The 24,003-nt window shown below is 46.8% G+C and overlaps 1 protein-coding gene across 26 annotated transcripts in view; it reads left to right on the top strand.

The window, feature by feature from the left end:
- CAMK2G (calcium/calmodulin dependent protein kinase II gamma) overlaps positions 1 to 24,003 on the top strand; it is a 277,514-nt gene that overhangs the window by 195,018 nt on the left and 58,493 nt on the right. For 15 of the 26 annotated variants that reach the window (XM_077346147.1, XM_077346149.1, XM_077346146.1 and 12 more), the window contains 2 exons: positions 2,653 to 2,695; positions 20,874 to 20,942. In XM_077346147.1, the coding sequence (XP_077202262.1) occupies positions 2,653 to 2,695; positions 20,874 to 20,942 (112 nt within the window). The remainder of the gene's footprint in view (positions 1 to 2,652; positions 2,696 to 20,873; positions 20,943 to 24,003) is intronic. The other 11 variants (XM_077346151.1, XM_077346153.1, XM_077346164.1 and 8 more) reach the window with 1 other exon arrangement.

Consider the following 24,003-nt stretch of genomic DNA (forward strand, 5'->3'; position numbering starts at 1 on the left):
TGGTCCCTTCCTACCCACCCATAGGACCTCCATCTTTGAAGGAATGAGCTGTAGACAACTCTGCTTAAGCCATCTTGTCACTGATTCCAGGCAACCTGCTAATGCTTCTGGGGGAGAGTCAGGGCGGCCATCCATCAGGAGGAAGAGCTGGGTGTCATCTGCATATTGATGACAACTCAGCCCAAACTCTCGTACCAGTTGTGCGAGAGGGCGCATGAAGATGTTGAATAGGATAGGGGAGAGGACCGCTCCTTGTGGGACTCTGCAAGTAAGTTGTCAGTGGTTTGATGTTCTCTCACCTATTGCAACCCTCTGTCCATGATCCCGGAGGAAGGAGATCAGTCATTGGAGGGCTGTCCCTCGTATTCCGGCATTGATGAGGCGGCGAGCTAGAAGTTCATGATTGACTGTGTCGAACGCTGCTGAGAGGTCTAGTAATATCAGCAACGCCGACCCGCCTCGGTCCAACTGGTGACGGAGGTTATCCGTCAGGGCGACTAGTCTCTACCCTATGGCCAGGCCGGAAACCTGACTGGGATGGGTCTAGGACCGAAGCTTCTTCCAGGAATGCCATTAGGTGGTTTGCAACAGCCCTTTCTACCATCTTCCCCAAAAACGGCAGGTGTGAGATGGGGCAGTAGTTATCAGGCTCTCGCGGATCTAGAGATGTTTTTTTCAGCAGGGAATGTACCGCAGCCTCTTTCAGTCCCTCCGGGAATTCTCCCATTGTGACAGATAGATTATCTCCCGGAGGGGGCCCTTATGTCGGTTGTTTTTAAAAGCCAGGATGGGCAGGGGTCTAGTGGGCAACCACATTCAGGTTGGCCTCACTGTTGCTAGCATCCTGTCCACTTTGGTCAGCGTGAGTTGTCTGAAGTTACTCAGAGTTTTCTCCAAGGTGCCTCTAATTCACTTTCTGTATCTAAGGTTGGAGGGAAGTTGTGGCGGAGTGTCATAATTTTGTCTGCAAACTGATTCGCAAATGCCTCACAGCTGATATCCAATTGGCTACTGTTTTATTGCCCTTCTACCAAAGCAGTGAGAGATCGAACTACCTTAATCAGTTGAGCCAGGCGTGAGTCTGCAGATGCGATGGTAGCCGAATAAAAACTGTGTTTTACTGACTTCACCGCCATCTCATCTGCATTCTATAAGATGTTCTCGAGGTTTCGTCATGAGTCTTCCTCCAAACTCGCTCTAGCCATCTCAGTTCCTGTTTCTTACTGTGAAGCTCCTCGGTATACCAGGGAGCCCGCTTGAGATGGGGCTGGAGAGAGCGTCGGGGAACTATCTCATCAATGGCAGTCAGCAGTCTGTCGTGCCAGTCACTGACCAGGCCATTGAGAGAAGTGCTGGGAGGCATTGGTTCCTACAGAGCATTCAGAAATCCAGTTGGATAAGTCTCTGCGGGTGAGCTAAAATTTGTTCAGTGCCCAACTCAGGAGGGAGTGGTAGCCATAGCCAAGCCTTCAGGGCGTAATGGTCTGACCATGGCATGGCTGTTGCCATGACCAGATCCACATTCAGGCCTGCACTGAAAATGAGATCCAGGGTGTGACCTGCTTGATAGGTGGGGCCAACAACAAACTGCGAGAGCCCTAGTGTCGCCATGGTTGACCCAGGTCCTGCACAGTCCTAGAGGACGGCAGCTCAGCATGGATGTTAAAGTCCCCGGGAACTAATAGTCTGGGAAACTGTAGCATCCAGGCTGCCACCGCCTCCAGCAGGGCTGGCAGGGCATCTGGTGGTCTATTGGGCAAGCGGTACACTAACCAGATGGCCACACTCTCGATTGATCTCCATCCGAGGCCATCACATTCAGTGCCTGGTATTGACGGCACATGAAGGGCTCTGGAGAAAGCCTCTCGGGTCAGGATTGCCACCCCTCCTCCCCGCCCTGCTGTCCGAGACTGGTGGAGGACAGAGAACCCGGCAGGGGCTAGGTCTTTAAGGGTGACTGTTTCACCCTCTCTCGTCCAGGTTTCTGTCATGCATGCCAGGTCTGCCTTTTGTTCTGCAAAGTAATTTTGCAGAGTAGTGGTTTTGTTCTTTATTGACCTGGCGTTGCACAGCACCAGTGGGAAAGGTGGGAAAGAACCCTCAAGGAAATAGAGCTGAATAGTGCTTTAAACCTCTCCAACAGCCACTATTCCATATGGCTGAATATGGGGGATTTCTTTATTTGGGTTCAGCTATACTGTTAGCTGGTCAGATTCTCTGATCCGTATTTGGCTTTAAAATATCAGTTAAGGTATCCTTTGGGTATTTTGGGGGAATCAGATTCAGCCAAATGCCTCCCCCCCCCTCCCGTTGGGACTGCTGTTACCAGGTGGGCAAACGGTTGATGGTCTATGTAGTTGCTGATGACACCGAGGTGGGTTCTGGGATGTCCCTGTATGCCTGCAACCATACAAAATCGAAGAAGGATTAACGGGACAGCATGTTCCATTTGTGCCATGTCAAGAGCACTCCATTTGTGTCTCCTAATTCAAGCTGGCAAAGGGGTGCCAAAGTTCTGTAGAGGCCCCTGGAAGCATTGCTGCATGCCCCACGGTGCCCCAGCAGAATCGGTGCCTTGTGCAAATTTCCCATCTATCCAGTTTGAGACCTGCTATTCAGACCCCTCCTCACCCCTTTTTCTGCCTCTTTCAGGGTGCAATCCTCACGACCATGCTGGTGTCTCGAAATTTCTCAGGTAAGGACACCTTCTTCCTTCCTGTTTCTGTCCTGTTTCCACCCCTGGGCATTTGAGTTCAGTTGCTGTCAGAAAAGGTATCAGGAAGTCTACAACAACACCTTTAAGCCAGCTCAAAAGCCCCCAGGAGTCACATTCCACACAACTCTCGTGGGTCTGGCTGTCCCACCGGCTGTCATGTTGCCTGAGCCAGACCCCTTGGCCTCCTCCAGTGTTCTGTCTAGAGTGCCTTTCTTGAAGTGGTGCAGAGGGAGGCTTGTTTCTCCCAGCCCTGCAGCAGGGCTCTGGTCCTGCACAGGAACAAAGCTCCTAATTAGTAGGCCTCTGGAAGCATCCAGTCAGCTGCTGTGTGTCCTCTGCCGGAGCTTCCAAATGCACAGTCAGTTTGCAGGCAGAAACTGGATTTGAATTACAAAAGAAGTTTGAGTCCAAGGGCACCTTTAAGACCAACAAAGTTCAGTTCTGGGTAGAAGCTTTTATGTGCATGAAGAATAAAACTTGGTTGGTCTTAAGGTGCCCCTAGGATCAAACTTGGTTCTGTTGCTTCAGACCGGCACAGCCAGCCTCCTGAATCTATTATCCTTGAATTCAGATTGAGCAGTTTGGGTGTTTCAGTGGGAGAAATCATCTCAGAAGAGGCGAGGGGAGGCAGCTGTCAGAGAAAGTGGAATGAGGAAGGAATTCCCCCTCAGCATTGGGGTCAGCCCTCTCCAAGCAGGCCTGTCTCTTGGAGGGAGAGGGGAGAGTCTTGGCCTCATGCAGGGGACCCTGCATGATTTCTCCTTCCTGTGAAGAACCAACTGTTGAGCCCATATAAGGGTCTGGGATGTCCTCTCTGGCCTGCTGGTGCTGGGACTTCCCTTGGACTGATCAAATGTGGTGGTTCATAGGCTAGAGGGAAAAGTAGACTCTCTTCCTTCTCTCTCATCAAATACTCTCCTGGCTCATCACCATGATTTGGAGGGGGAGTTGGGGAGGGTGAGACTGCCAGGGAGGAAGAAAAAGCTTCCCTGGACCCATTTCCATGTGGGCACTTTGTACACTTGTGCAATTTCTTCCTGGGTGGTTTAATAGAATCAGAATCATAAAATAATAATAGTGGGAAGGGATCTCCTAGGTCATCTAGTCCAACCCCCTGCACAATGCAGGACACTCCCAACCCTATCGCTCATCCACTGTAAACTGCCACCCCCTTGAACCTTCACAGAATCAGCCTCTCCGTCAGATGGCTATCCAGCCTCTGCTTAAAAATCTCCAAAGATGGAGAACCCACCACCTCCCGAGGAAGCCTGTTCCACTGAGAAACCACTCTAACTTTCAGGAACTTCTTCTGGATGTTTAGACAGAATTTCTTTTGAATTAATTTCACCTAATTGGGTCCGGTCTGTCCCTCCAGGGCAAGAAAGAGTAACTCTGCTCCATCCTCGATACGGCAGCCTTTTAAATATTTGAAGATGGTTATCAAATCCCCCCTCATTCGTTTCCTCTCCAGGCTAAGCAGACCAAGCTCCCCCAACCTTTCCTCATATGTCTTGATCTCTAATCCCTTCATCATCTTTTTTGAACTCAGTCCTCCAAATGAGGTTGAACCAGAGCAGAGCAAAGTGGTACCATCACCTCCTGTGATCTGGACACAATACTCCGTTTGATGCAACCCCAAATCCCATTTGCCTTTTTAGCCACCGAGTCACACTACTGACTCATGTTCAATGTGTAGTCTATTAAGACTCCTAGATCCTTTTTGCACATGCTACTGCCAAGACTACTCCCCCATCCTATATTAGTGTAAATGATTTTTCCTACCTAAATGCAGAACTTTACATTTGTCCCTATTGATTTTCATTTTATTCAGTTTAGCCCAGTTCTATCAAGCCTATCAAGATTATCCTGTATTCTAATTCTGTCTTCTGTTGTGTTTGCTACCCCTCCCAGTTTAGTATAATCTGCAAATTTAGTATGATACGATAATATTTATTGTATATAGCCAAAGGCCATTACAAAACTGCAAATTTAGTAAGTGCCCCATCTAATCCCTTATCCAAATCATTTATACATATGTTGAACAATACAGGCTCCAGGACAGATTCCTGGGCCACTCCAAGAGGATGTTAAACCATTAACAAGTACCCTTTGGGTATAATCTGTCAACCAGTTATCGATCCACCTGACAGAATTAATATCCATACCACATTTTACCAACTTGTCAACAAGAATATCATGTGGAACCTTATCAAAAGCTTTACTGAAATCCAGATAAACTATGTCCACAGCATTCTCCTTATCAAGCAAGGTAGTCACTTTCTTGAAAAAAATGTATAACATTGATCTGACATGATTTGTTCTTGTGAAACCCATGCTGAGTCTTAGAAATCACAGCTTTCTGTTCCAGCTGCTCAAGGACCGACTGATGATTTGTTCCAAAATTTTGCCAGCTACAGATGTCAAGCGGACAGGTCGGTAGTTACTCAGATCCTCCTTTTTCCCTTTCTTGAAGATGGGGACAACATTTGCCCGCCTCCAATCATCTGGCACTTCTCCTGTTCTCCAAGAAGTTTCAGAAATAATGGACAGAGGTTCAGATATGACATTTGCAAGTTCTTTTAGTACCCTTGGATGCAGTTCATCTGGCCTAGAAGACTTTGTTTCATTTAAAGAAACTTGGTGTTTGTGGACTGCTCCAACAGTGATCCTAGGCCACCATTCCCGTCCCCCATGTTGTGTTACATTTTTGCCACATTGATCACTATTTCCCTCACAAAGGAAGACTTAGGAGAAATAGGAGTTAAGGAGTTCAGCCTTCTCTTCATCATCTGTTATAATTTCACTTTCTTGTCCTCACAGTGGTCCTATGGTGTCCCTACTCTTTTTCTTACTTGAAATATAGCTAAAGAAACTTTCTTTTTGCTATGTTTAGAACATCTTGCTAGTCTAAACTCATATTGAGCTTTAGCTTTTCTAACACTCTCCCTACAATCATTGGTTATTTGTGTATACTACTCATCCTTTTATTAAGGCCCTCCTTCCATTTCCTAAATGACTCCTTTTTATTCCTCAGATCATTTGACAGCTGCTTATGAAGCTACCTTGGCTTCCTTGGGCTCCTTCTATCTTTTCTTCTCAAGGGATTTGTTTGTCATTGAGCCTTCAGTATTTCACTTTTAAGAGACTCCCAGCACTCTTGACCACAGAACTCTACCCCATACCTTTAAGTCTGTTAAAATCTGCTTTCCTGAACTCCAGTCTATACATCCAACATCTTAAAGGTTTTCTCTTTCTCGCAATTGTAAATTCCAGAATCACATGGTCATTACTCTCAAGTGTGCCCACTACTTCTACCTCATCTACCAGTTTTTCCCTATTGGAGAATCAAGTCTAAAATAGCAGACCCCCGGTTCCCCTCTCTACTTTCTGGGAAATGAAGCTGTCGGCAAGACAAGTTAAGAATTTAATGGAGTTTGTATTTTTAGCAGGTAGAGCCTCTTGTGGCTCAGAGTAGTAAGGCAGCAGATATGCAGTCTGAAAGCTCTGCCCATGAGGCTGGGAGTTCAAACCCAGCAGCCAGCTCAAGGTTGACTCAGCCTTCCATCCTTCCGAGGTCAGTAAAATGAGTACCCAGCTTGCTGGGGGGTAAACGGTAATGACTGGGGAAGGCACTGGCAAATCACCCCGTATTGAGTCTGCCATGAAAACACTGGAGGGCATCACCCCAAGGGTCAGACATGACCCGGTGCTTGCACAGGGGATACCTTTACCTTTACCTTATTTTTAGCAGAGTTGCTCTTCCAACAGATATCTGGATAATTGAAGACACCCATGACCACTGTTTCCCCCCTCTTTGAGAATTGTGTTATTTGGTCTAGGAGTATCTCATCCAAGTCCTCTGACTGGCTTGGTGGTCTATAATAGACCCCCACAATAATAGCTTTCTCATTTCTTGTTCCCTTTATATTTACAACAACAACAAGCCTTTAATAGCATATAAAAGTACAATATATGGGGGGAAAGTGCAAAAGGATCCACTGCTAGAGAAAACAAAGGCAAAGATCATGCTTTAGAGTAAGACAAAATACATTCACAATCTCTCATGGCAAGATATCAAAACTTTGCAACTGGTTCAATTATATCAGGGTCCTGGATGTCAAAAGAAACTGAATCTTACGTTAATCCGAATGCCGTTCTCTTTTACACAGCAGTGAGTTAAGAAATTTAGCTTGGATCGAGGAATAAAATGGACAATGGAAGAAAACGCGTGTAATCGATTCTATACAGCATTGTCCACAGGGGCACAACCTAGCTGAATGCGGGATCTGTTGAAATCTTCCATATAGAACAGCAGAAGGTAGAGCATTAGTTCCAGCTAACATGAATGCTCTACGCTGTGGTGGGATGATTAGATGGTAGAAGTACGCATCTAGGGGCTGAGAGCTTGGTGAGATCCCCAAGCTCAATGGCGAGTAAATGCCATTTTCTACTCCTTTTATATTTACCCAAATACACTCAACTGAACTTTCATGTTGTATTTCTTCACAAGAATACAGATTCTTAACATATATTGCTACCCCCTTCTTTACTTGTCTGTCCTTTTAGAATAGATTGTACCCCTCACTTCTAGCATTCCAATTGTGAGTATTATCTCACCAAGTTTCTGTTATAAATTCCTATTAGGTCATAGGGTCTATTAGGACTACTAGTTCCTCCTGCTTATTTCCCATACTCTGTGCATTCGTGTAGAGACATCATAATCCATCCTTTGTGTGCCTCAAGGTTTTGCTTTTTGAACTTTAAGCTAATAACATTCCCTGTAGATTTGCAATCTTCCCATCTTCAGTTCTTGCCATCATACCAGGTTCTGAATTTATGCCTCACTCCCACTTTGGATCTAGTTTAAAGCCCTCTTCACCGGGTGTGCAACGGTTCTCCCAAAAATACTTTTCCCATCCCTTATGAGGTGCACACCATCTCCTGATAGTAGCCCCTCGTATTGACATCGTTGACCATGATCCAGAAATCCAAACCGTTCCCAACAACACCAGTGACGTAGCCAGTCATTTACTTGCATGATTTCTCTCTCTCTTCCTAAGCCACGGCCACTTACAAGGAGGACTGATGAAAACACAACCTGTGCTCCCAGGTCCTTTACCTTTTTCCGCAGATCCACAAAGTCTTTCTTAATACATTCCATGCTGTCCTGGGCAGTATTCTTTGTTTCTACATGGATGAGAAGGAAGGGGTAATGATCTGTGGGCTTGACAAGCCTGTCCAGCTGTTCCGTGACATCCTTGATGCGTGCTCAATCTTGTTCCATTTGGCTTGCATATCTGCTCCGTGCTTGAATTACAGGGAAAACATGGTAATAACTTTTTTTTTTTAAAGGGAATTTTAAAGTTTCCTTGGGAATGGCTGTTCATAGAGCTGAGTGTGTGCTTCTTGAGGGCACTCAGGTCAAATGTTGCCTTTCCAGATAAAGATGAATTTCAAGTGTTTTACCAGTAATGTGCACCACCTAATGGTCAAGTATCACAAAGGTGCTATGTGCATCAACTTCATAGAACTGTGTTGTCCCCTCTCCCCCGCCCCCTTCACCTCCATGTACATCAGCCTGTCTCTTGCCTATTTGATTGATCCTGAGTCTGGAGGGGGTACAAGATTCCCTGTGACATGAAGGTGTTTTCTAGCTCTGTAGGTTTACCATCTCCTGATTGCTCTTAAACCTCCCTATCATCCAGATGAACCGTTAAACATACTGGATACCCTACTTAGAGTGATCCCCCCCCCCCCCGATCCTACAATAAAATTGGCATCAGGTCTCATGTTTGTACACAGAAGAGGAAATCCAACAGAGAAGAAGATCCCTGTGTCCTCCTGAGTTCTGGGGAACTTCAGAAGGCCTCTTGTTAGTGTGTGCACTAAAGCTTTTGGCTTGATTTGGTGTAGGGTAAGATCAGAGGAAGTTGCCGAGCACTGCATACATCCCACAACATCCAAAGAGGGTCTTGGCTTGGGAATCATGCCCTGGCCAGAGAGGAGTCTTGTGTGGGGCCTTTCTGGATCCCAGGGCATGAAACTCAGCAGGCAGAGCCAGTGGCCGAAATGTCCACGTCTGTCTGTGTCATTTATAAGATAGTTACCTTTATGGACCTTTGATATTCATAGACCCGTTATATGGGTTAAAATATAAAGTATAAGGTATATAAAATATAAGGTAGTGGGTTGAAGACTTTGTTTGTATCCCCGAAAAATAAAACAATTAAGAAATAAGTTTACTGAGGAAGTAAAATACGAAAATGAGGTTTTATACCTAGGAACAAGTTCTGAATAAAGTTTTTGCCATCGCCAGCTTGGAAATTTCTTTCTGTTTAAGAATAGATAGTAGCAACATTTATTGGTTTGCACCAGCAGGAGACAGTTGGATATGTCTGTTTGAAGTAAGTCTGAAAGTTTGGGGCCGTGGCCCTTTCATGTGACAATTAACATACTGTTGCTGTTTGCGTTATGTAGCAAACAATGTAATGGTTTCAGGAGGACTGTTTCCAGGCTGCTTCTGTTGCCTTTCTGGATAGCTGTATGCCTGAACTCAGAAGGGAGAGACTTACCAGAGGAGAGACCCTCGCTGTCCCAGGAGAGACAGTGGGGGGGGGGGGAGGTGTCAAGTGTAGTCAGATTGAGTGAGATCCTAAGGAAAGAGCTCCCGATTGCTGCTGGACAGGGGAGGAGAGATGAGGAGTTAACTCCAAAGAACAGCTGTCTTTTAATGTACTGGGGATTTTTTAGACCCATCGTCGTGCCACTGCAATAGGCTAGCTCGCCCCTTCGTCACGTCAAGGAAAGCGTTGTTGTTACTGGGGATTTTATGGGCTGGGTTGTTTTATTCTTTTATTGTAAACTGCCACGAGTCTTTGAGAGTGGCGGTATATAAGTTAAAAATAAAATAAATTTTCCTCTCACCATTCAGGCCTGTGCCTGTGATATCCTCCCAGCAGCCCTGGGTCGGAGGTCAGGCACCCAAAGTATCTGGCCCAAGAACACCAAGGTCACAGGTGGGGGCTACATGGACCCCCCTTGGATCCAAGGGACCAGGAGGCTGTTGCCTTCCAGACTCAGGGTGGATAGTCTCCTAGTCTTGCTATTGCTCAGGACTACTTGAACCGGGGGGGGGGGGTGTGGAGAGACAGCCCACACTCCAGAAAAGGATTTTTTTTTTGTTCTGGGGGCATCCCTGTTAAGAGAATCATTTCTCAGAATATTATGGGATTGCCTTTATTTGGGCACTTATGTTAACTGTTTCTGGGCCTCAAATGTGGTGGGCTCTCAGTGGTAGGCTCGGAGGGCCTCTTCCTATGCCCAAGGATACGGCAGCAAGGGCCCTGTCCCAGAGGCCACTCCTGCAGAGCCCCTGCCGGGCTACACAGATGGCGGGAGGAACTTGCTGGATTTGTGAGCATACAGTAGAAATACAGAGGAGTGTGAGTATTAGTAGCTAGCAGTTAGTTAGAAATACTACAAAAATACTACAGAAGATATGCCGTGGCCAGAAGAGGCTACTCTGAAATTATTCTTTCTCACCAAGAGAAACTGCAGTAAATGATCTGCCAGTGATATGAAATCTGAAGACAGAGTTCACATGGTGAGTTTGTCTCCTACTTGCATTCCACTAAAACAACAAGATATACGGAGCAGCCAATTGGAGGTGACTTGACTTCAGTCTTCTCTTCCTCTATCTGTTCTTCATGGATTCTACATGGTTAAGAAATGTCATTGGGTGTTCATTATCCTTTCCCCAAACAAACACACCTGGCTCTCAGGGACTTCTATACCACTCAGCTTACTTTATTGGCATGAGCAAGAGTAAACGGAGGATACCCCCCTACCAACTTGGCACTGGCAGAGACCAGCTTGGAAGCCCTGCTAAAGGCTGCCTTAAGTTTGCCCTGCCTGCCCCCCCTCCCTCCCTATGGAGAGGACTTAGAATCATAGAATCATAGAGTTGGAAGGGGCCATACAGGCCATCTAGTCCAACCCCCTGCTCAACACAGGATCAGCCCTAAGCATCCTAAAGCATCCAAGAAAAGTGTGTATCCAACCTTTGCTTGAAGACTGCCAGTGAGGGGGAGCTCACCACCTCCTTTGGCAGCCTATTCCACTGCTGAACTACTCTGACTGTGAATTTTTTCCCCTGATATCTAGCCTATATTGTTGTACTTGTAGTTTAAACCCATTACTGCATGTCCTCTCCTCTGCAGCCAACGGAAACAGCATCCTGCCCTCCTCCACGTGACAACCTTTCAAATACTTAAAGAGGGCTATCATGTCCCCTCTCAACCTCCTTTTCTCCAGGCTGAACATTCCCAAGTCCCTCAGCCTATCTTCATAGGGCTTGGTCCCTTGGCCCCAGATCATCCTCGTCGCTCTCCTCTGTACCCTTTCAATTTTATCTACGTCCTTCTTGAAGTGAGGCCTCCAGAACTGCACACAGTACTCCAGGTGTGGTCTGACCAGTGCTGTATACAATGGGACTATGACATCTTGTGATTTTGATGTGATGCCCCTGTTGATACAGCCCCAAATGGCATTTCCCTTTTTTACCGCTGCATCACACTGCCTGTTTAGTTTACAGTCCACAAGTACCCCAAGATCTCGTTCACACACAGTGTTACCTAGAAGCATATCCCCCATCCAGTAGGCATGTTTTTCATTTTAAATTGCATCATATTAAATTGCATCTTGTTCTCAATTGCCCATTTTTCCATTGTGTTCAGATCTCGTTGAACTCTGTCTCTATCTTCTGGAGTATTTGCCAGTCCTCCCAATTTGGTGTCATCTGCAAACTTGATGAGTAGTCCTTCCACACCCTCAACCACTCACTGGTCTGTAGTTTCCCGGGTCATCCTTCCTCCCTTTTTTGAAGATCGGAATAATGTTTGCTCTCTTCTGGGACATCTCCAGTCCTTAAAGAGGTTCCGAAGATGGACAAGGGTTCTGCAAGTTCTCCGGAAAGTTCTTTGAGCACTCTCGGGTGCATTTCATCTGGCCCAGGGGATTTGAACTCATCCAGTGCAGCTAAATGCTTCTCGACAACCTCTCTATCCATGTCAACCTGCCACCCAGACACTATCCTTTGGCTACTGCTATCCCTTGATGTGCCTAAACCCTTTGACCTGTGGGAAAAAGCAGATGTAAAATAGGCACTAAGCCTTTCTGCTTTCTCTGCATCTTCCGTTAGAGTTTGTCCATCCGCACCCAACAAATCTTTTCTGGTTACAGTGGGCTTCCCTGGCCAATCTTAGCTCACTCTCAGCTTTGGCCTTTCTGATGATTGACTTCTGGGAAAAGGAAGTGCCACAGACATCTCCACAAAGCCGATCCCCCCAAAAGCCCGGATGGATGTCTTTTTCTTGCAGAGCAGAAAGCCCCAGGGACCGGCAGCCATCCACTGCCCTCTGGAGTGTTGCCAACTTCACCTGGCCTCTCCTTGGTCACAGAAGATAAAAAGGGTTTTTTTATTTGTGGTGAGCAGAATGTCGACCATTTCCTTCCAGAGGCCACATCACTTCCCTTCCATTTACCTTTGGGTCCTGTTCAATCCTGGATGTAATTGGGGCCAGAGTAATGCCTCAAAATTGAAATCAGAGTTTGGTGGATCTTCTGCAACTTCAGTCTCTCTCAAGAGGTCAGTTGCCTATCAATAAAAACTAAGATTAATAACCCTCCCAGTCACCGAGTAGCCACAATCATAAACCAGCCCAATACTTATCAGGGCAATCCTTAATGCAACAGTGGAAGAGAAAGAAGTATGTGTTGCCAATGGTATCCACACTGGCATCAACCTTTGAACTGCTACCGCCATCTAGGGGTCATTAGGCATGGTTACCGTAGGAAGGGATTCCCGAGCAGGGTCCTTACTGGACTCTGGTGCCTTTTGCAGCATCAGAGCAGGCTAGTGGGAGCGCTGCTCTTTTTGGTCATGTGCAGCAATCGCTACAGTCAGATAAAGTTAATAAGCTCTTGGCAAGTGTGGCAATAGAAATTAAGTTGGCAGTAGCCAAATGTTTCTGCCCACATAATTGAATCTAAAGGGCTCCAAGTGCAATAAGTTGTTGGTTATTTACGTCACTTAATCTTTGTTGTCTCTAGAGTGATGTTGCTGAGGGCAGTGGGCTAAACGAGCAGTATCATTGAAGTAACTGGAAAACAGGTTCATTATTTCAGATCAGATGTGATCAGATGTGAGAGGGGGAGACAGCAAAGTGGCAGAACTGGGCTGCATCAAGTTGGTTCTTCTGACTATTTGTGAGGCCCAGAAGTAGATCTCAAGCTGATAATGCTCTTGTCAAAACCATTAGTGATAAGCAGCTGAAACCAGCTAAGTGACAAATCCTGCTCAACCACATATCCAAATATCCCCCACTTGGTCTAGCATGGCTGGATTTAGCAGCACTGGAATTAGCTATGTGTTTTCTGGAAGAGAAGAAGAGTTGGTTTTTATACCCTGCTTTCCACTGCTAAAGGAATCTCAAAGTGGCTTCCAATCACCTTCCCTTCCTCTACCCCCTGTGAGTGAGGCCAGGACTGCTCTTTCATAACAGGACTACCAGGACTGTAAGTAGCCCATGGTCACCTGGCTGGTGCATGTGGAGGAGGAGTGGGGAATCAAATCCAACTCACCACATTAGAAGCCGCCACCCTTAATCACAAAACCAGGCTGGCTCTCATTACATGGGCAGAAAAATTTGGCTCCTAACTCCTAAATCTACACCTGCCAAGCATTTCTTAACTTTATCTGGTCTTAGTAACAGCTCTTTACAACAAAAAGGAGAGGTGCCAAGGAAAAGCATTGCTTGACCATCCATACGTCGAAATGGAATCTCCCTGGGTGTCGTTTTCTTGCAACCTTAAAATGTTGCTTCTGCAAGATCAACAAGGCCATTGAAGGAAGTCTCCTGTAAGTAGAGGAAAGCACCTCGCTCTTCCATGAGATCTGCCCCCTCTGAGTTATTTTCTGCTTATATCACTACTTGGCACACATCCAAGCTCATCCTTCCTCTTAGGAAACCTTCCCTGTCCTGTCTTCTTTCTTGCTGCTGGGCAACTGAATATTGCCCTAAAAAAAGAGCCAAGCATTGAACTGAAGAATGCTGTGGAGATAAATGCCTTATGAATGGAATGTTTGTTTATTTCTCTTCCTGTGAACTTGGGGGTGGGTGAGAAACAGGGGCAAAATGCCTTGGTGGCATCAGGAGGGGGAGCGCCCAGTGAGTCTCTGCCCTTTCTGCCTGGGAAACAATCTTTCCTCCCTGAGCTTTGCCCTGGAGAAGGAAGAAATGTTTGAAGTAGATGCCAAGAGGACACTGCTCTCCAGCATGACATTTGTCTTTGTTTGGCTAGGTCATTTGTAGCCTGCCTTTCCCCCCATTTGGGGGCCTGTAGTACATGACCTCACTCTCCTCTCCTCCATTTTACCCCTGGAAGGCAGTTCAGGTGGACAGTGTGTATCTGGCCCATGGTCAGCCTAAGAGCTTATGTGGCAGAGAAGGGGTTTGAACCCGAGTCTCACCAATTCTAGCCTGACACTCCAGCCTCTCTACCGCACTGGCTCTCTGACCCACTTCACTCTCCTGTCATTATTCCTAGGAGTCAGCTTGACTTCCTCAGAAGGCACCCCCTGCAAAACCACCAGCATCCTTCCAGCGTCCTTCCCTTCAGTACACAGAATGCTGGCAACTAAATATTAGATTTTGTGGCTTTGCCCATTGGGATTCGAGGTGATGTTGAGGACAGTGTTGTTTTCGTGCCGATCCTGCATTTACAGTTAAATGCTCCAGTTTTCTCTCTCTACTCCTAAAGCTGTATGCTGTCTCATAACCAAGCTCAAATCCCAGGAGAATTTATACCAAGTTCCCAGGTTGATGGAGAAACTCACTGGCTGCGCCAGGCACGAAGACTGGAACAGGGCTGTTTCCATCGTTTTCCACTCCATCCCTTTCAGGGGCCACATGGGCAATGGCTTCAACCAGCACACAGCTCCAGGAGCTAAGCTGACCATTCCTCTGCATGCAGATGAAGCCTTCCTGTGCTGTTGCTGGGATTGTCCCTCCTGTTTCTGAAACAGGCAACCGTTCAAACACATGACTTGATCATTCTGGGTGGTAATTGTTGAACTGATGCTCCATTGAAAGTTGTGTCAGACATTCGAGGGATATGAACCTTCTGCTTGTGGCCTTAAAACATGGACAGTAGCAATAGAGGTGGATCACAGATGAAAACAGGGCGAGTTTAATTCCATAAGGAGCTCCGCCAGTTGTTCTTTTACCTGGCACTAGAGCTGCAAGGTTTTATGATGGGATGAAGGCTCCTGTGTGAGTTAAGCAGTTCTGAAGGTCTTTTGTGCTAATGTGGATTACGGCTTCAAAAACTATATGCTGGGCCCAGATACCAACTCTGAAGTGGCCAAGTGTCCAGGACCAGCCATATTCTGGGCCAGTTCATTTTTGGACACCCCATAGATATAGGTTCACCTCTGGGGCAGGGTGTAGCTGGCGAATCTCTTTAGCCGTCTGTCAAGCACTCCTAAGTAAGGAAGAAGTTACCCAGAGCCCCGGTTGAGTTCATCCACAAAGGTGGGGTTTTGAGCAGGCGATTCAGGAGGCAGCACAAGAGGAACAAGCTCTTCTGTGAGGTGAGCCATCCTTCCTGCCTGGTTTCTTCAGGGATTGGTTGGCCTTTTGACCTCTGTTTTTTGTTTTGTTTTTTAAATGAATAGGCCAATGTCGAGGAGCATCTGTTGTAGTAAAGTGGCTTGAAGGGGGGGGGGGCAAAATCCTCTGGGTCACTGCACTCTGGCCCTGAGCTCAAGTCCACTGTTCTTTCACCTTCCCTTTGCATGCTGGATCTTTAATCTGACATGGCTCACCAATGATGTGAAATGGATTCTGTCAGTGTTAAATGTTCTCCCAGGAAGGGTTCCCAAGAGCCAGGTTGCAGTTTATCTGCTTGATTTTTCTTTATTTGGGAAGAGCTTAGCCTTAGCTTTTCTTGGCAAGCGTTTCAGAGGGAGACTCTATGTCTTGAAAAATATGGCTTCTTTTGCTGGCCATGCAGCAGTCCTCGGGTCCCCACCAGCTTCTGAGCAGTTTGTCCCCTGTTTTTTGCATCACCTTGGCCTATTATGCACGGCCACTGAAACGGCGATTTCGGGGGAGGAAGACGCGAAGCACACCGGTTATGCACGGGATGGAACGCAACGGTGGCAAAACCCAGAGTAACTGATTATGCACACGGCGATCCCAGCGCCGTTTCTGGTTGCGCCCCAGTCACCCGGAAGCTGCGCTTTCTTCCGCGTTTCGCTAACGCGGCTTTTTCGGCGACATGCACCGAAGCTGCAGCCGGTTGCAGCTGGCACCGTGCGTTATCGGTGATTTTAGTCACCGCCATTCCACCCCGAATGTGCATTATTCCCCCCGTGCATAATAGGTCCTTGAAAGGCTGCCCTTATCAGGTTTCCGATCACTCTTCTGTCTTCTAGGCAGATGTGGACAGTTTCTGGAGAGCCAACCCAACATCAGATACTTCACAGGGCTGTGCATTTTTTCTGTGCAGTTGAATTGCACACTATCCTTTCTTTTTGTTTCTGAAACCTATGGTATAGTTAACAACTTCTGGACTCTCTTTTCTTTTAGACAAAATTGTAAAGTTTCTAAATCTGCTTTCAACGTTGTTGTGATTATTTTAAACTGATTGAGCCAAAGGGCAGTCCCTGTCGGTGGATGTCAGGATTCAGTGAGTGGGTATCAGAATTCTGTCTGTACTCCTAAGTCATTTCATAGAATCATAGAATCATAGAATCATAGAATCATAGAGTTGGAAGGGGCCATACAGGCCATCTAGTCCAACCAGGCCCAGCCACATGGCGATCCATTCCTCTTAGCAGGGAGTCTCCAATTACCAGTACTCTCCTTTTTTTTTTCTTCTCAACACCATTTCCTTCTATCCCCGTGGCCTCTTCACTGTCTTAGACTTTGTTTTGGGACCTCTTCCCTCGTTGACACTTGCACCTCCTCTGCAAGGGCCTGAAATCTTTTCTGGAGCTCCAAAGGTCCCGAGAACCGTCTCGTTCTACGCCATTGAGTCTTGTTCCTAACTGTCTGCAGATGTTCCATAATGAGGTCAATCCCCTTATCCTCTTCAAGACTGGTTGTATCCTCTTTATTCCGAGTTGCACAGCTCCGGTCTATGAACTCCTCCGCTTTCTTTTTTTTTTTATATATATACAAGTTTTTTTTTCTACAAAAGAAAAGAAACAGGAGAGAAAAAAACACTGCTGCCCCTTTTTCATAAAAATAGAGATAAAGAATACAGTATATGTTATTAATACAGAGAATAGTAAGTTTCCAGGTTTAGATTAAATGCTTAACATTAAACATAGAACAATATGAGCTTTCGGTCTTCTTAAGGGGGTCTCATCTCGAGGCTTGCTACATCTTGTCATTCCCGTAGACTTATATTCTGTCCCATTGGCCTTTGGTGTAGAGAGCGTAGTTGTACTCTTTCCCGCGGAATATGCATCGATAAATCTTGAGGCCGTTGCACCTCCTGGACTCCAGTATCAATACAATTTTTTTCCCAAAGAGCTCCTTTAAATCGGTTACTTTCACTACAGATCTATATATCTTTTGATTGATTTTTGTAGACTGTTGCTTTGAGATGGCTGTATGTCTTTTTAAAAAGGGTGTCCTTATCTGGGCTGCGGAACTCCCGACATCCGCTTTTCCGTCTCCAGAATTTCAGATTTCTCTTCTACTGTTGGTTTTCCACCTTGTTTAGAGCTGTCATCAGCCACTGTTATTGACCCATCATTCCTGTTGGAGACTTCTTCCTTGCCATCTTGGGTCTCTATTTTTGACCAATCCTTCTGTAAATGCTTTGAAATCTTGGGTTTGTTTCTCTATTAGATGGGCCAGTCTTTTTAACATAGACATGTTTTTGACTTAAAAAACAACAGCAGCCTCAAACAATTTTACAAGTGGCCAGTAGAGGTCCTCTGTTTTATCCTCTAACGTTCCAGCACAGGCATGTGACGTATTGAAGTCAGTAAGGCAGATATTCTCGTGCTGGAACAGAGTTCTCGTGAGATCTTCCCATTCACAGCTCTTATCTCTTATCTCCAAAAACCAAAACAATTGCAATAAGAGCTTTTACCAATTAATTTGAGTTGGTTTGAGTCCTTCTGCTTAGTTAGGAGAATTAGCCTGCCTCATAACGAGGTGGCTTCGGGCAGAGCAGAGTAAAAGGATGGGGGAAACAAAGGGCTTTGATGCAGGAAGAGAGAGGGAGAAAAAAAAACGAGAGATACTTGCAGTAAATGATGTTTTGGAACTCAGCCGATGTCCTCCCCTCAGTTCACAACGTTCATTTGCAGTAAATCGTCGTGTAGAGTTGAAGCAGATGCTTTAAGATTAAAGAGAGAAAAGAAAGTCCGAGATAGAATATGGCAGTTGTCCTCTGGACCTGAAACACTGACAGCCTATAATCCAGGGAGATATACTCCCTAAAGGATTGGAGACTGCCCCAAGAACTTCCTGGGTAGAAAAGTGAGGTGGGGTTTGCGTACCCCTCCTCTTTTCTGCCAATTGCTTGCGTGATTGACCCCTGTCAGGCTTCAGAGATAGCAGAGCAGATGCCCTGCAACCCTCTCAGAACGACATCTTAGCCGGAAGTGACTCCTCCGCTTTCTTAATTTGGGTCAGAGTAATAATCCTCTCTTCTAAGACCCTAATCCTTTCCTCCAAAAGTCTTACCAGCTTACACTTGGGACAGATGTAATCCATCTTGTCTTCAGGGAGGAAGGCAATCATGTCACACTCACTGCAGATGTTGGGATGAATGTCCTGGAGGTCCATTGTAACTTCTAGGCAATGCAACTACTAGGGAAATATAATCTACTGATTCTAATCGCTAGGCTAAGAGCCGCAGGCCAAGAGCCCTTTGTCTCTCGCGCCTCTGGCGAGGAGCAGCCGTTTTTAATCCTCCCAGCAATCACCCAGCAATCACCTCACTCAGCACCACAATAGGCTCAGCTGGTCAGCAGTAGCAGCAGCACACTCCAGCAGCTTTCTCCACATGCTTTCAGTTGTCTGAGCTCTCATTTCAAGAATGGAAGGGGTGGGGGTAGAAATGGGGTGGTGGGTGAAAGAAACTCTCCTGCCATTGGTGAAGACCACCACTAGGGTTGTGCAGGGAGGCCCCGATTCGGACCGTTTTGGATCCAAATCGAACCGATTCGGATCCGAATCGGCCGATTCGGGCTGATTCAGGCCAACTCATTGGAAGCCTCCCAAATCGTTTCGGACGATTCGGGGCCAATGCAAGTCAATGTCTCCATTGACTTGCATTGGAAATCCTTCCCCTGCCTTCCCTGGGGGCTGGGAGGGTGGGGGTGTAAGTTGCACCCCTGAAACCTCTTGGGGAGCTCAGGGAGGGTCTTCCCTGAGTCCCCTGAAAGTTTCAAGAAGATCGGACCAAGGGGTCCAATCCTAGGGGCTCCCAAAGAGGGTGCCCCTATCCGCTCCATTGGTTACAATGGAGTGTCAGATTCTTTAGGCTGAACATGTTTCTCCATAGACTTCTATGGGGAATGTTCCTTGGGAGCCCCCAGGATGGGACCCCCTAGTGCAATCTTCCTGAAACTTTCAGGGGACTGAGGGAAGACCCCCTCAGAGCTCCCCTGCAAGTTTCAAGAAGATTGGACCAAGGGGATGGGACCTAGGGGCTCCCAAAAGCGTGAGAAAAAATGATTTCAGAACAAGGAAATTGGCAATTTACCGCTAGAGGGAGCCAGAGGGCCGATTTGGACCGTTTCTGGCTCGGAAACGCCTGAATCGGCCCCAATTCTCTGCTCAAAACATGTCAAAACCAGTCACATGCCCTCATTGCACTCCACCTCACAGGGTGATTGTTGTGAGAAGTGGAGGCGGAAATTACAGTATTGCAAGGTGCCCCAAATTCCCAACAGGGAGAATTTTTTTCAGGGGGGGGGAATATATCTAAATAAATAAAATGTTTTGACATGTTTTGAGCAGAGAATTTAGGGATGGGCGATTCGGGTTCGGAAATGCCCGAATTGGGGCCGATTGATGAATGTGACTTGGAGTGCCAATCTAAGGCTTCCTATATCTCCAAGAGACTTGCTTGGTAGAAATCAAAAGCATCTGCTTGGTTGACTCCCACTCCCCACATGTGAGCTGGGGTCACAGTCCAGGGCACGAGGAAGTACAGGCAAAAAAAAACTTTTTCAAAATAATCAGTGTGAAAGCTAGAATTTTCTGGAGTTCATCAATCGGCCCCAATTCGGGCATTTCCGAACCCGAATCGCCCATCCCTAAATTCTCTGCTCAAAACATGTCAAAACTTTCATTTATTTATTTAGATATATTCCCCCCCCCCTGAAAAAAATTCTCCCTGTTGGGAATTTGGGGCAACTTGCAATACTGTAATTTCCGCCTCCACTTCTCACAACAATCACCCTGTGAGGTGGAGTGCAATGAGGGCATGTGACTGGCCTCAGCAGCAGGGTGGGGATTTGAACCTCAGTTCCCCCAGGCCCTACTTTGACACTGCTACACAATGCTGACATTCCATCAAAATACTTCCAGTTCAAAGGACACTGACAATCACTGACTGAACCTCTTCCCATTAACCGCCTCCTTGGTGTTCAGCAGTAACAAAGCTCCAACCCACCTCCGGACATTGATCAGTTGCTTTGTTTTGGTGATTCTTGTGTTGTGATGTATCCAGGCTCGTTGGTGAGATTCCGCTGTGTCTGAAGCAGGCCTTCCATCTGTTTCCTCCCTTCACCCCCAAAGCCTATGGGCCGGCCTCTGGAACCTTTAAACTTCATGTGGTGTGAAGACCAGTTTCTTGAACATTGCTGGCCCAGAACTCTTCTCATAAAGATCATTTTCAGCCCAGCCTGCAGCTTTCTCAACACCATTCCTGATGTCCGATGCTCTGTGCTGGCTTCATGTGTTACGGGGAATAAATTACTTCTCTTTTTTTGTAAATATTGTGCTTCCCCTCTTCCCACTTTTCTTTTTAAACTAATTTACTTGCACCTTGCTCTCTCGTTGCTGTTGGGCCTCTCTTGCTTTATTACGGCTCCTCCCACTGAATGATTGTGTCCAATCAGTTGGCGGCAGGCAGAGCTCCGCCCCCGCTTCGGCCACCATGAGTGCTGCTGCCGGCCTGGCTGAGCAAGGTATGTGGCATGAGTCGTATTTCCTGAGTATCTGAACCTGGAACTGCCCACCTGCCCATCCATCCCCCATCCCCTCGCCCCAGTCTAACAGAGCAGCATGACAATTGTTTGTGCACCGAGTGAGTCACCACCCATGCTTGCTGGCTGAGAATGGGCATGCACCAAGTTGTCCATCTAACCAAGACCCATTCTTACATGGATTCTGAGTCTACTAACCAAACATGCATGCTGGGTTTTTTAACACAGTCCTGTGGTGGAGTGGCACATGAAATTTGGTGGAGGGAAATTGGTATAGAGTGTGGAGCTCCCGGGCCTGATATTTTGTGGGAATCTGGGGCTGGATGACATGGAATGAAGATCTCAGGGTACTCACAAGTTCCCAGATGAGCTAAGGCCAGAAATTATATCATACAGGTGCTGGTTCTGATGGAGTGACCGTTCATGGCCCAGGAGAATATGGTGGAATTGTCCTGCTGTTTCCCCACACATTCTGGTGTTGTTTCTAGTAGCATCTACCTGGGTCTAGAATTCTGCAATATAAAAAGCCAAACGCAGTAATGGCTGCATTTGTGCTTCTGAGTGAATCGTCTGTTTGGATCACCAGCTGCAGTTATGGATGCTGGGGGAGAATTGCAGGACAGGTTAGAGAAGATATTCCATTGATCTTCCGTGAAGTGGGGCCTTCTCTCTACCCTCCCAAGATTGCCACTACCCGAGGGGTGGTTTAGAAGCATGGCCTTTGGTTACCATGGAAGATCTCTGCTACTAAAGAACCACCTTCTATGGAAGAATGCCCAGGTGACTGACAGCCAGTTATCTGCTTTCTTCAGACCAAAAAACCCCATAATGAGATGAAGCTGTTTCATCTGAGCTCTGGCCTGCCATCCTTGAGACCAAGACAAGTGCTTGAGGCAAGAGCATAAGCTTGTTCCCAGCCAGTTGAGAGGTGGGGGCAGCCTTCCAAGAGGCCTTTTGAGTTCCCTGGACTGTGAGGAAGCCTTAGTGCTGGGACCTAGAACACTCAGGATGCCCTTGCAGCCCTCTTAGGATCCCTTAGGGTGAAGGTGAAAAGTCATCTGCTTAATTTTTCTCCTCCCTAATTCCTTACAGTTTTGGCTTTACTTGATTTGCATGGTTATTTTTGTGTGTGGGGGGGTACTGTTTTTGTGTACTTTGGACTTATTTTGATTCAGCACACCTGTCACACTTTGGGGAGATAAAATGGACTTTTGTGGATTATTTGGGGCCAAGGGCATCTTCCAAGGAGCGACCATGTCTTCTGCTTGCCCAAAACACCTGCTAAACCTCTTAGGGTTTTCAGACTTCACTTTGTGAGGTCTAGAGAGTTTCAACTTGGTGTCTTAGTAACTGAACTGGAATTAATGTTGAGTGGGTTGGAGTGCCAATCTAAGGCTTCCTATATCTCCAAGAGACTTGCTTGGTAGAAATCAAAAGCATCTGCTTGGTTGACTCCCACTCCCCACATGTGAGCTGGGGTAACAGTCCAGGGCACGAGGAAGTACAGGCAAAAAAAAACTTTTTCAAAATAATCAGTGTGAAAGCTAGAATTTTCTGGAGTTCATCAATCTTGCTGGCTTGTCACAGTCAAAGCCCAAGATGAGCCTATCATGTTTAGTCAGTGAGGAATGTGCTATTTCCACCCCCCCTCGCCCCAGGAAATCATGTCAAGAAACCATGTTGTATAGAGGCAGACAAACACAAGAGGAAGCCCACTGGAGAGCCAGGGATCCCCAGCGGGCACGCTCCAGATGAAGTGATACATGTGAATGCCTCCCCTGCCAGCTGAGCCCTTTTGCCATATCTAGTGGCAGGAGTGTTGGGTGGTGGCACCTACCAAGTTTTTCAAACATGATGTCAAGTTTAACACATTTTGTTTTAAAATTTCTTGGAGCAGTCTCCAAAAGACCTCCCATAGCCTGCAGATTATGTACTAAATCTTGTGAGTCATTGACATTGTGAGTATTTGAGGATTAGCCAACTTTTCCAAGCCGGGCTTTGTCTATGAAGACTCCAAGGGCTGGGAAGAACACGATAAAAGTGCCAAACCATTCCTAAACTGGCTTGTCTGGTTCTTTGTGATGCATCTTGTGCCGTGTGTGTTCGTGTGTCTTCCAAGTCATGTCCCAGTGAGTCTTGTGGCTGAGTACAATGCTTCACTGGAAGGAATCCCCACCCCTGCATCTCTTTGCAAGGAGCCAGCGATATACCTGTCAGTCAAAGCACTGGGCAAACAGGCATCTTTCTCTTGTCTTGGTTTGCTTGTCTTCTCTTGCTTGTTGTGTTACAAGTTTCATTTTCCGAAAATGTTTCCCAAGCCGTGTTAGGCTGCATAAGCATCCTCTCCCCTTGCCCCGGGCCAGCTGCCTGTCCTGCTGGGGACAGTGTGTGGAGCACTCAGCAGGGGCCATGGGTGAGTAGAGTCCCTCAATTCCCACTCACACCAGCACTCGAGTGCCTGTGGAAATGCAAGGAAAAGACCACAGGGACTGCTGCCTCAAAGTCAAACGTATTGCATTCTCAGTTACACTTCAAATGTCTTGTGGAAGCAGGTCCGCTCTGAGTCCATTGATGTGTTCCAAGCCAGCACCTTGCATCTCTGTACAATGTGCAGGAGATTAATGGCGCACATCAGCAACTTGCCTGTGAGTGGAGCCTGTGACAGGCCAAGTCTCCAACAGGGAGGGGGTTGTGACGGGAGCCTGGCTGCCTCTGTTCTGCAGGAGGTGGAGCATAGTGGAGAAACCCAGAGAGGGGTCTGCCCTCCATCTCTGTTTGATGAGATGCTGACACCATTCGGGGGGATCTTTCTTTCATTCAAGAGGGTCAGTCAGGGACACTGACCAGAGGCAGCTCGGCTCTTGTCCCATCCTGTAGTGTCCAACCTATACCCTCGCTTGGAGAACAACTGGAGGGTTTGGGCCTGTCCTGCCAGCAGACCCTGCAAAGGGAAACCCATGGATCAGGTTTGGATTATAGGGAAGGGAGTAGCTGGCTTCTTGTTGGAGTCACTTCCCTGGTAAGTGCTGGAGTTGCTTCTCTC

Source organism: Paroedura picta, chromosome 7, assembly GCF_049243985.1.
Source record: "Paroedura picta isolate Pp20150507F chromosome 7, Ppicta_v3.0, whole genome shotgun sequence".
Lineage (NCBI taxonomy): Eukaryota > Metazoa > Chordata > Lepidosauria > Squamata > Gekkonidae > Paroedura > Paroedura picta.